The sequence below is a fragment of the Cherax quadricarinatus genome, chromosome 26 (genome assembly GCF_038502225.1).
Source record: "Cherax quadricarinatus isolate ZL_2023a chromosome 26, ASM3850222v1, whole genome shotgun sequence".
NCBI classification, from domain to species: domain Eukaryota; kingdom Metazoa; phylum Arthropoda; class Malacostraca; order Decapoda; family Parastacidae; genus Cherax; species Cherax quadricarinatus.
In genome coordinates, this window is record NC_091317.1 from 36,855,284 (window position 1) to 36,869,875 (window position 14,592).

Below are 14,592 nucleotides of genomic sequence, written 5' to 3' on the forward strand. Positions count from 1 at the left end.
CCATCATTCACTCCATCACTGTCTTGCCAGAAGGGTGCTTTACACTACAGTTTTTAAACTGCAACATTAACACCCCCTCCTTCAGAGTGCAGGCACTGTACTTCCCATCTCCAGGACTCAAGTCCGGCCTGCCGGTTTCCCTGAATCCCTTCATAAATGTTACTTTGCTCACACTCCAACAGCACGTCAAGTATTAAAAACCATTTGTCTCCATTCACTCCTATCATATATATGTATATATATATATATATATATATATATATATATATGTATATATATATATATATATATATATATATATATATATATATATATATATATATATATATATATATATATATATATATATATATATATATATATATATTCAAAACAACCACTGTGAAAGAATAGTGAAATTCCAAGCGCTTTCGTGACTACTCACATTATCAAGGAACAATAAAAGTAGTACATCAAAGGAAGGCATATAAAGGGTCTTGACCACACCTCACCATCACATCCCACAACAAAGCAACGCCTGACGCGTGACATCACGCGACTCAAAAGAAAAAGAACACAGCGACAGGTCCCCTGGACCAACTAGGCAGGTCCTTCACGGCAACCCACAAACTGTCCTACCCAAGAATTAAGATTTATTATTTGTCCAGTCTATTATTAAATTCTTCTCAAACACTCTAAATTATAAATGGATCTAATTTATATAAACCAAATGAAATATTCATATTATTTTCAAAACTGGCAAGTGAGTGGGAAACGAAAGCCTGTAATTGTTTTGCATGATGGTAGGATTGCTGGTGTCTTTTGTCTGTCTCATAAATATGCAAGATTACAGGTACGTCTTGCTACTTCTACTTACACTTAGGTCACACTACACATACATGTACATGTTTATTTATACACACTCATCTGAGTTTTCTTTGATTTTATCTTAATAGTTCTTGGTCTTATTACTTTTCCTTCTATATCCATGGGGAAGTGGAACAAGAATCTTTCCTCCGTAAGCGCTGCATGTTGTAAAAGTCAACTAAAATGCCGGGAACAATGGGCTAGTAACCCCTTTTCCTGTAATAATTACTAAAAAGAATAAGAAGAAGAAAATTGTCAAGGTGGGAAGTCTGAATGTGCGTGGATGTTGTGCAAATGATAAGAAAGAGATGATTGTGGATGTTATGAATAAGAAGCTGGATGTCTTGGCGTTAAGTGAAACAAAGCTGAAGGGGGTGGGAGAGTTTCAGTGGAGAGGAATAAATGGGATTAGGTCAGGGGTTTCAAATAGAGTTAAAGCTAAAGAAAGAGTAGCAATTTATGTTAAAGGATAAGTTATGGCAGGAAAAAAGCGACTACAAATGTATTAATTCAAGGATTATGTTCAGTAAAATAAAGGTTGGATGTGAAAAGTGGGTTATAGTAAGCGTATATGCACCTGGAGAAGAGAGAAGTGTAGAGAAGAGAGAGAGATTTTGGGAAATGTTGAGTGAATGCGTGGGGAGTTTTGAACTAAGTGTCAGAGTAATGGTGGTTGGGGATTTCAATACTAAAGTGGGCAAAAAATGTTGTAGAGGGAGTAGTAGGTAATTTTGGGGTGCCAGGGGTAAATGAAAATGGGGAGCCTTTAACTGAGCTATGTGTAGAAAGAGGTTTGGTAATAAGTAATACATATTTTATGAAGAAGAGGATAAATAAATACTCAAGGTATGATATAGCACGTAATGAAAGTAGTTTGATAGATTATGTATTGGTGGATAAAAGGTTGATGGGTAGGCGCCTGAAATATCGGATCATTATTTAGTTGTAGCTACAGTTAGAGTAGGAAGTAGGTGGGAAAAGAGGAAAATGGTAATAACAAGCAAGAGGGAGGTGAAAGTGTATAAACTAAGGGAGGAGGAAGTTTGGGTGAGATATAAGCAACTATTGGCAGAAAGGTGGGCTGGTGCAAGTATGAGTAGTGCGGGGGTTGAAGGGGTTTGGAATATATATATTTATATATATATATATATATATATATATATATATATATATATATATATATATATATATATATATATATATATATATATATACATACATATATATATATATATATATATATATATATATATATATATATATATATATATATATATATATATATATATATATATATATATATATATATATACATATGTCGTGCCGAATAGGCAGAACTTGCGATATTGGCTTAAATAGCAACGTTCATCTTGCCATATAGGACAAGTGAAAATTTGTGTATGCAATAATGTCGCCAAAGTCATTCTGAACCTAACGAAAAAAATATATTTTACTTTGTTTGTTTAGTATTAAATTATTGTAAACAAATCTAAAATATATTTAGTTTGGTTAGGCTAAAATAAATTGTTCTTTTTATAATAAGGTTAGGTAAGTTTTCTAAGATTCTTTTGGTGCAAAATTAAAATTTTTTACATTAACTTTATTGAAAAAAAAAATATCTTTAAACATATAAGAGAAAATTTCAAAAAGGACTTAATTTTAAATGAGTTCTTGCTAATTGACCAGTTTTACATATTCAGCACGATATATATATATGTATATATATATATATATATATATATATATACATATATAAATATATATATATAAATTATATATATATATATAAATATATACATATACATACAAATATATATATATATAAATTATATATATATAAATATATACATATACATACAAATATATACATATATATATATATATATATATATATATATATATATATATATATATATATATATATACATATATATATATACATATATATATATAAATATATATATATATATATATATATACATATATATATATATATATATATATATACATATATATATATATATATATATATATATATATATATCTATATATATATGTCTATATATATATATCTATCTATATATATATATACATATATATATATATATATATATATATATATATATATATATATATATATTTATATATATATATGTATATATATATATGTATATATATATATATCTATATATATATCTATATATATATATGTATATATATATATATATATGTATATATATATATATATATATATATACATATATATATATATATATATATATATATATATATATATATATATATATATATATATATATATATATATATATATATATATATGCATCAGTGACTCAGCAGGAATACAGAATCCTAGCTGCTTCAGTGCCATCACCGAATGGGAGACTCTTGTTGCTCCAGTACCAAACCCTAGTGCATTACTGGCTCACAAACAGTCAAGCTGGGATGGCCTGATTGCTGAAAAGGTGCTTGCCAACATGCTAAGGGCTGCAACATCAGATAGGGAGACTGGCTGTCTCCAGGCTGTGAGTGCACATCACTCCAGAGACTTCCTCCAAACAGTTCCCATATCGGCAATGGGAACGCGACTCGACCCTTAGACCCTCCATATTGCAGTGGCTCTGCGCCTTGCTGCCCCAATTCAAACAGAATTTATGTGCATTTGCGGCGAAGTGCAGGCAGACCAATACTGTCTACATGGTCTTAACTATTCCAAAACCAAGGGCTGGCATGAAAGACACAATGAGGTCAACGACATCATTAAGAGAACCCTTGCTACAGCTGGATGCCCAGCAGGGAGGGAGCCCCGATCACAACCCAGCAAACCGCCTCGACGGGATTACCATCTATCCTTGGAAGAATGGCAAGCTCTTAGCATGGGACTATACCTGTGTGGCCACACTGGCTGACACCTATATCCATCACAGTGTGGGGTGACAGGGAGGAGCTGCTGACCACAGGGAGGAGAACAAGATCAGCAAGTACAGGGACATAAGTCAACAGTATCAATTTGTCCCAGTGGGATCAGAGACCTTGGGATCATGGGGAAAAAATGCCACACGTTTCCTTAAAGAATTGGGTACCAGACTCATCGACACCACCAGGGACCCAAGGGCAGCCACTTTCATGTTCCAGCGCCTCAGCTTGGCCATCCAAAGGAGAAATGCTTGCTGCATACTTGGCTCACGTCCGGCTTCAGAGGAGCTGGAGGAAATTCATGATCTTTAATACATTGTACCATTGTATTCATGTTTGTGTTTTTCTGTAAATGTATTCTGTTTATTAATAAATGTTCACATAGAATATAAAATATAGGGGGTGGTAGGAGAAGAAAATATTCAAACAGCTCCGGGGAGAACGTTGAGTTTATCATCTCTGAGGATGAGGGTCCCCATTCCAACTATAGAGGTGGTACTTCCTTATATATATATATATATATATATATATATATATATATATATATATATATATATATATATATATATATATATATATATATGTATATATATATATATATATATATATATATATATATATATATATATATATATATATATATATATATATATACATAGGGAGGTAGCACCTCTGGAACTGTCCTGGGGACCCTCATTCTCAGAGAAAAGAATAAACTTACTTCAAGGATAACTCAAGGTTCTCCCTGAAACTGTTTGAAAATTTTCTCCTGCCACCTCTCATATTTAATATAAATTTTATTTAAAGAGAAAATACATTGACAATAATGCAATAAAGAGTAAAACAACATAGATGACAAGTCAGAGCTACATCTCAAATACTTCGTCCAGCTCCTCTGCGGTGGGCCGCGTTCCCAGAATGGTGCAGGCATTTCCACTCTGGATAGCAACACAGTCCCTAAAAGAGGAAGCTGGCCGCCCTGTGGTCCTTGGTTTCTATGATGAGTTTTTCACCCAGCTCTTTGAGGAACTTTACAGCACACTTGCCCCATGCTCCATTGGTCTCCGACCCTATTGGGATGACGTTATAGTAAGGGAAGGCCTTCATATTTGCGGGTCTTTTGGGTCTCCACGTGGCTGGCTGCTCCACTCCCTTCAACTACGGAGTATGTTAAGTAGGTGTCTGCTAATGTGGCGGCACAGGTCCCAGCCAATCTGCTTTCCATCCTTCCAGGGTAGCATAGTGGCTCCATTAGGGCGCTTTTGACTTCCGTCAGAACTCTGCACTTGGGGCTCCCGTTGGGCTTGGCAACGGGCTGTAGCGAGGCTTCTCTTTATGATGTCATTGACCTTCTCATGTCTGGCATACTACCTTCTGGTGTGTGACACACGAGACCATGAAGTCCGAATTGATCAGCCGTCGCCCTGCTGCAAATACAATTATGTTCGGTGAGGATGGGGGCTGCTAGGCGGAGAGCAACATCAATCCGAATGGCCAGTAGGTCGATTCGAGTGCCTAAGGAGGAAATGGGAACAGCTAGAAGGAAATCTCCTAAGTGTGGTGCCTTCACCGCTTTGTCCTTTCCTGAAGCGTTGGTGAGCATTATGTTGGCGATTTTTTCCATGATCGGTTTGTCCCGGTGGGACTGTTTGTGCTCTTTGGGAAAAGCTAATCTACTGGAGGAGTCTGCAAGGGTGTCCCACCGCAAGGCTGCTTCAGTGAACCTTGGGTCTTTAGCTCGTACCGAGTCTCTCATTCGTTCGGGGACAATCTTCTTGACTAATCCACTGGAAGCCAAACACGAAGACAGAAATGCAGGTAACGCTACCTGCGTTGCTTTGCGCAGCGCTGTACCCCCCAGTCGCACTTGGATAGTTGCCTGATCCCATTGCCGATCCTCTAGTGACAGATTCAGTGCCCTCTTAAAGGTTGATCTCAGGTGTGCGTCATATTCTTCGAGTGTTGGGGTGTCAAAAGAGAGTGCATACCTCAGTAAGCGAATCTTGGCATAGTAAGACACCTTGTGAAGAGATACAGGGCATCATGGGCATCAAGATCACTTACTCTCTCCTCCATTCTCTTTAGGCTATTCAATTTGTCCTTGAGGACCGTGTCGATGGCCTGGTGACCCAGCGGTACTATTAAATGGAGTGGTACTAGAGACTTCCGGAGGACTGTTCGCACAACATTGATTATTTCCTGGTTCGTTGTGATGATTTCACACTTGGATTTCACACTGTGTCTTCACCAGTTGTAGGGCCTCTAACAGGGACGCTTCAGTACCTGCCACAGTGTCATCATCCAGGAACCAAATGTTGAGCTCGCTGCCAAGCAGAAGAGAAATGGAGCTAGTGGATCACCATGCTGAACACCTTCTGATGAGAGAATTTCATGTTCGCAAACAAATGAACCGAGGGTTTGCTGTAGCCGGCTGAAATGAATGGAAAAAGACTGGGGAACCGATCTCGAACAGCCGGCAAGGCGATGTCTCTCTTCATCATATTAAAGGCATTTCTAAAATCAAGTTTGACTACGGCCTTGTCTTCTGGTAGGTCCCTGATGTAGGCCCTTGCCGCATGAGCTGCGGCATGAAATACTATTAAAGTGGGCAAGAATATATAATACAAAAAAATAGAATAAAGTAAAAATAAATCTTAAGTAATTTATTTTTAATATTTTCCTCCATCATTTCTACAGGTTCCAAAACCGGCCGAATTTGCTGGTGGCGATCGTGGAGTCTGGCTTTTGCAGGATAGTGACGGTAAATGACCCAAGTTCGGGGGTTCCCAGGGTTCAGTTCCAGGGCTCCTTGGTAAAGATGATTGAATACCTCTCTGGTGCACTTAACTTCACGTAAGTAAACCCAAGAATATTAATGATAGACATGACAGGAAGAGTGGTGAATGTACATGGCAATGTGCATTAACTAGCCGTAGATGGGACAAGAAAAGCCAGTCACAGAGCGGGGGACATGAATATCTACCCTATGCACAATTCCATGTATATTTCCTGATTTTGCAAGCATGTGCAATATGTTAAGAGAAGAAGTCTTGCTTCTCTCTTACACTTGTTCTTACTTATTAGCGATTCTTTATTATTTGACCCTTGAATGTCTGTTCTACGAAATTTATTCTTGGTTTTGTATATATATACATATGAATGTATGTATATATATATATATATATATATATATATATATATATATATATATATATATATATATATATATATATATATATATATATATATATATATATATATATGTATATATATATATATATATATATATATATATATATATATATATATATATATATATATATATATATATATATATATGTATATATATATATATATATATATACATATATATATACACACATATATGTATATATATATATATATATATATATATATATATATATATATATATATATATATATATATATATATATAAATATATATATATATATATATATATATATATATATATATATATATATATATATATATATATATATATATATATATATATATATATATATATATACATATATATATATATATGGATGTGCCGAATAGGCCCAGAATCCAGATCTTGGCTAATAGCAGGCGCTCATCTTGCCATATAGGGACAAGTGAAAAGTATATGCAATATTTCTTATAAAATCATTCTCGAATCAACGAAAAAATATATTTCACCGTGTTTGTTAATTATTAAATTACTGTAAACAAATCTAAAATATATTTAAGTTGTTAGGCTAAAATAAATTACTCTTGTTATAATAGTTAGGTAAGTTTCTAAGACTTTCTGCGCAAAATTAGAAAAATTTACATTAACATTAATGAAAAATATATCTTTAAACGTATAAACAAAATTTCAGAAAGGGACTTATTTTAATGAGTTCTTGTTATTGACTGTTTAGATATTCAGGCACGACATATACTATATATATATATATATATATATATATATATATATATATATATATATATATATATATATATATATATATATATATATATATATATGTATATGTCGTGCCGAATATGTAAAACTGGTCAATTAGCAAGAACTCATTTAAAATTGAGTCCTTTCTAAAATTTTCTCTTATACGTTTAAAGATATATTATTTTCATTAATGTTAATGTAACAATTTTTAATCTTGCTCCAAAAGAATCTTAGAAAACTTACCTAACCTTATTATAACAAGAACAATTTATTTTAGCCTAACCCAACTAAATATATTTTAGATTTGTTTACAATAATTTAATACTAAGCAAACACAGTGAAATATATTTTTTTTCGTTAGGTTCAGAATGATTTTGGTGAAATTATTGCATACACAAATTTTCGCTTGTCCTATATGGCAAGATGAGCGTTGCTATTTAAGCCAAGATCGCAAGTTCTGCCTATTCGGCATGCTGTTATCAACAAATTTTGTTGAAAATAAGAAAAAGTTTTGGAGTGAGATTAACAAGTTAAGGAAGCCTAGAGAACAAATGGATTTGTCAGTTAAAAATAGGAGAGGAGAGTTATTAAATGGAGAGTTAGAGGTATTGGGAAGATGGAGGGAATATTTTGAGGAATTGTTAAATGTTGATGAAGATAGGGAAGCTGTGATTTCGTGTATAGGGCAAGGAGGAATAACATCTTGTAGGAGTGAGGAAGAGCCAGTTGTGAGTGTGGGGGAAGTTCGTGAGGCAGTAGGTAAAATGAAAGGGGGTAAGGCAGCCGGGATTGATGGGATAAAGATAGAAATGTTAAAAGCAGGTGGGGATATAGTTTTGGAGTGGTTGGTGCAATTATTTAATAAATGTATGGAAGAGGGTAAGGTACCTAGGGATTGGCAGAGAGCATGCATAGTTCCTTTGTATAAAGGCAAAGGGGATAAAAGAGAGTGCAAAAATTATAGGGGGATAAGTCTGTTGAGTGTACCTGGTAAAGTGTATGGTAGAGTTATAATTGAAAGAATTAAGAGTAAGACGGAGAATAGGATAGCAGATGAACAAGGAGGCTTTAGGAAAGGTAGGGGGTGTGTGGACCAGGTGTTTACAGTGAAACATATAAGTGAACAGTATTTAGATAAGGCTAAAGAGGTCTTTGTGGCATTTATGGATTTGGAAAAGGCGTATGACAGGGTGGATAGGGGGGCAATGTGGCAGATGTTGCAAGTGTATGGTGTAGGAGGTAGGTTACTGAAAGCAGTGAAGAATTTTTACGAGGATAGTGAGGCTCAAGTTAGAGTATGTAGAAAAGAGGGAAATTTTTTCCCAGTAAAAGTAGGCCTTAGACAAGGATGTGTGATGTCACCGTGGTTGTTTAATATATTTATAGATGGGGTTGTAAGAGAAGTAAATGCGAGGGTCTTGGCAAGAGGCGTGGAGTTAAAAGATAAAGAATCACACACAGGGTGGGAGTTGTCACAGCTGCTCTTTGCTGATGACACTGTGCTGTTGGGAGATTCTGAAGAGAAGCTGCAGAGATTGGTGGATGAATTTGGTAGGGTGTGCAAAAGAAGAAAATTAAAGGTGAATACAGGAAAGAGTAAGGTTATGAGGATAACAAAAAGATTAGGTGATGAAAGATTGAATATCAGATTGGAGGGAGAGAGTATGGAGGAGGTGAACGTATTCAGATATTTGGGAGTGGACGTGTCAGCGGATGGGTCTATGAAAGATGAGGTGAATCATAGAATTGATGAGGGAAAAAGAGTGAGTGGTGCACTTAGGAGTCTGTGGAGACAGAGAACTTTGTCCTTGGAGGCAAAGAGGGGAATGTATGAGAGTATAGTTTTACCAACGCTCTTATATGGGTGTGAAGCATGGGTGATGAATGTTGCAGCGAGGAGAAGGCTGGAGGCAGTGGAGATGTCATGTCTGAGGGCAGTGTGTGGTGTGAATATAATGCAGAGAATTCGTAGTTTGGAAGTTAGGAGGAGGTGCGGGATTACCAAAACTGTTGTCCAGAGGGCTGAGGAAGGGTTGTTGAGGTGGTTCGGACATGTAGAGAGAATGGAGCGAAACAGAATAACTTCAAGAGTGTATCAGTCTGTAGTGGAAGGAAGGCGGGGTAGGGGTCGGCCTAGGAAGGGTTGGAGGGAGGGGGTAAAGGAGGTTTTGTGTGCGAGGGGCTTGGACTTCCAGCAGGCATGCGTGAGCGTGTTTGATAGGAGTGAATGGAGACAAATGGTTTTTAATACTTGACGTGCTGTTGGAGTGTGAGCAAAGTAACATTTATGAAGGGATTCAGGGAAACCGGCAGGCCGGACTTGAGTCCTGGAGATGGGAAGTACAGTGCCTGCACTCTGAAGGAGGGGTGTTAATGTTGCAGTTTAAAAACTGTAGTGTAAAGCACCCTTCTGGCAAGACAGTGATGGAGTGAATGATGGTGAAAGTTTTTCTTTTTCGGGCCACCCTGCCTTGGTGGGAATCGGCCAGTGTGATAATAATAAAAAAAAAAAAAAAAAAATATATATATATATATATATATATATATATATATATATATATATATATATATATATATATATATATATATATGTATATATATATATATATATATATATATATATATATATATATATATATATATATATATATATATACATATATATATATATATATATATATATATATATATATATATATATATATATATATATATATATATATATATATATATATATAAATATATATATATATATATATATATATATATATATATATATATATATATATATATATATATATATATATATATATATATATATATATATATATATATATATGTATATGTCGTGCCGAATATGTAAAACTGGTCAATTAGCAAGAACTCATTTAAAATTAAGTCCTTTATAAAATTTTCTCTTATACGTTTAAAGATATATTTTTTTCATTAATGTTAATGTAATTTTTTTTAATTTTGCACCAAAAGAAACTTAGAAAACTTACTTAACCTTATTATAACAAGAGAAATTTATTTTAGCCTTACCCAACTAAATATGTTTTAGATTTGTTTACAGTAATTAATAATAAACAAACACAGTGAAATATATTTTTTTGTTAGGTTCAGAATGATTTTGGCGAAATTATTACATACACAAATTTTCACTTGTCCTATATGGCAAGATGAGCATTGCTATTTAAGCCAAGATCGCAAGTTCTGCCTATTCGGCACGACTTATATATATATATATATATATATATATATATATATATATATATATATATATATATATATATATATATATATATATATATATATATATATATATATATATATATATATATATATATGTATATATATATATATATATATATATATATATATATATATATATATATATATATATATATATATATATATATATATATATATATTTTATATATATATATATATTATATGCAAGACACGTGAAATGGAAATCTTTAGCTCAAGTAATTTCACACGTCTCTGTGCGTCATCAGTAACTATGCAATGTTGCAAGAGTAGCAACAGCAGAAATGAGGGAAAGTTTTCTCAGAGTAAGATATCGTGGTGACCCCAGCCAGTTTCTCTGGGATATAAGAGACACCGTTTGCCTCACAACTACCTTTCATCACCACTCTTACATGGAATAGGGTAGAGAGGGTCTCCGAGTTTACAAAAGGCAGGAAACAGAATAATAGGAGATTTAATAGCCTGCCCTAAGTTACATCTAATAACCGTCAACAAGTCATATGACATAACAGATTACGTTGCACTAGTGGATAATTCACTTATAAAACAATGATATTATATTTAAATTTTCTAATTAATTAAAGAGTTGAATGTGCTAATTTGTCTGCTTAAACTACAATACTTCCCGGGGGTTTCTAGAATATTTAAGGAAATGCTTGGAAGAATCTTCTCACATTTTCCTAAATACTGCCTACCAATATTCTTAGTATTAATTATTATCACTGTACCTTGGTTATTTATGAATCTCCCACAGTATTCCGATTATTCTATATGACCTAATAACCAGACAGTTCATGAATTTTCCGTTCAACTTTTATCACAACATAACGGCTTAACCGTGTTGGGTTGTAATCCACTAAGCTAGTCGCAATCACCATGTTGCGATCGCTGATTGCAGTCACTTAATCTTATGTACCTGTACCAGTATGGTACCTTCATGCAGCTGTACTTAGATGGATTTGCTCCTAATGGTTATATACATTTCTCCAAGGTGAAGTGGAACAGAATTCTTCCTCCGTAGGCCATGCGTGTCATAAGAGGCGACTAAAGTGCCAGGAGCAAGGGGCCAGTGACCCCTTCTCCTGTATACATTACTAAATTTAAAAAGATAAATTTTCGTTTTTTTCGGTCACCCTGCCTATGTAGGATACGGCCGGATCGTTGAAAAAAAAATTTATTCATTATACCAAAGGGCAAGATATGTTCGCTACAGATGAAACACGCAGGATAAGTGTGGAGAATACTGGTCTAACATCACTAAATCTTCACAAGGCAATCTTGAGATTTTGTATAGCACTGTTGCTTCTGGTTTTGCACAATAAACGGCCATCAACAATCTTCACATGTCATACATACAGTTAAAATAACATTATATATGCCTAACTAACACACGCTGTAGTATTTTGGTTCTTTCTTCTCTCACCAATACTTCAGTAGTTCTATATTCTGAATTGCCAGTTGGCTGGTCTAGAGGGCATACCAGTGGGTGTGTGATGAACGACAAATGTATGTAACATACGGAGCATGCCACAGGGGCTAAAGTCTTGCAGGTTACAAGAGCTATATCTATCATCATTCAATAACCGGTTCGAATGAAAGGATTTCCTGGTAGGTGCATGACATATTTTATGTGGAGCAGTCAAAAGAATAGTGGAGAGACAACTGCCAAACCTGGGGTTTTAATTCTGGTATTCTCTTTCAATCATTACAATAGTAATACGATTTTTCAGTACACATAATCTTGTATGTAACCTTTAATTTGCTGTATATATTTATATATGTATCTCACCAGGTACTCCTTCATGCGACCTCCGGACTCAGTCTGGGGTGTTAGACTAAATAATGGTTCATGGACCGGCATGATGGGCATGGTGGTGAGGGAGGTCAGTGTAGCGAGGCATTGTTTGAAAAAAATCAATCGTATCTCGCAGTCGCAAAAGGAAAAATATATATATATTTAGTCTCCCATCCTTGGTCTGAACTGGAAGGCCAGGTTTGATGAATAAAACACATGTGCAAACGTTTTAATTTCATAATAGCATTTTTTCCAATCTAATATCGACATGACTTTAATATTGGAGACAGTAGCAGTGGAGAGGAAATTTAAAGAGGCTCAGTCTCTTAGTCTAGACGGATCAAGTTACAGGGACTCAAATATTAATTTATGTCAGCTTGGTTTTGAAGTTTAAAAATATACATGAATTTTATAAAGGATTTTATTCAGACAGTAAACTCGGTTAGCTTGTATTTTCATTGAGTATTTAATTAAATGACTACTTTGATAATTGCATAAAACCTCGTTAGTTTTCTTACAGGAAGTAACTATCAGCGCTGGCCCTTTCATGATCGATAGATGGCGAGCCGAGGTGGCGGACTTCACTGTACCAATATTTTTAGACTACTGGAGGATCCTGGGCGTTCGTGGTGTTCCAGAGGTGGACCCCTGGGGCTTTTTATTCCCCCTGGCACCACTGGTGTGGGCGGCCATCCTGGGGACGCTGGTGGTGCTTGCTGCTGCAGTGTTCCTCATGTATTCCTGCGGCTCTCTCAAGAGTGCTGACCACAACTATTGGTTACAGGTCTCCTTCGGCTACTTTCGGATATTATTACAACAAGGTAAGTTTTTTCTCATGACTTCATCACCTGACCTTTCTTCAAACTTTCTCCTCACCTCTTCACTTGACTTTTCATAGCTGTGACTTGATAATGGTCGTATCGAAAAACATAAATACATTTGCTTTTTCGACAACATAATCAGTGCTTAAGAGCCTCGTTGTAACTCTCATAATCACTTCGATAAATGGGAAGATAGAAAATTAGTTATAAAACAATCCGCGTTTCTTAGGGTATCTGAAAACGCCTCTAATACATTCATCAAAACTCACCCAAAACAATGTCAGCTTCAGCAGCATCTCAAAAAATTATCAAAATCATATTACGACCCCCTATTACTGATGTTACTTAATATATATATATATATATATATATATATATATATATATATATATATATATATATATATATATATATATATATATATATATATATATATATATATATATATATATATATATATATATATATATATATATATGATAATTTTGCGTTTTTAACTACCCTTTACTATAAAGCCAATGATTTTTTTTCACTAGCTATTTTATCACAATTTCTTGCTGATTATATATTCATTGTTCTGTCAAGGTATGCACTTAGGACTGATAAAGTTTCTGGCGAAACTGTGACCTCTAACTCCAATACTGTTCAGTATTTACCCAGCAAACATTCCTTCTGTTTGGTTGCTCGCACCTGCCTCTCTTAATGCTCAGAAGTGCTTTCACACTCCAAGAAAGTCTTCGTGGAACCTAGGGTAAATGTAAACAATCCTCATCGCCAGCGAGACTGACAGGGAAGTCGAAGTCCCTCTTTAACAATACATGGTGTAAAGCTATGGAAAATGTTCTATCATCAACAGTTTGTCTTCATTTACCCTATCCAGAAATAGAAAAGTCCTCAGAATAGCGTTACAACTATCCAAAGGAATCCTTAAGTCTAACCACCAACTAGACCCAATCACAATGAGCTGCTGTTTT

General features: G+C 34.5%; 1 protein-coding gene across 1 annotated transcript in view; it reads left to right on the forward strand.

The window, feature by feature from the left end:
* LOC128691593 (uncharacterized) overlaps window positions 1-14,592 on the forward strand; it is a 105,157-nt gene that overhangs the window by 77,923 nt on the left and 12,642 nt on the right. Inside the window, exons 14-16 of the mRNA XM_070088962.1 lie at window positions 6,478-6,633; window positions 12,795-12,885; window positions 13,318-13,618. Of these exons, the coding sequence (XP_069945063.1) occupies window positions 6,478-6,633; window positions 12,795-12,885; window positions 13,318-13,618 (548 nt within the window). The remainder of the gene's footprint in view (window positions 1-6,477; window positions 6,634-12,794; window positions 12,886-13,317; window positions 13,619-14,592) is intronic.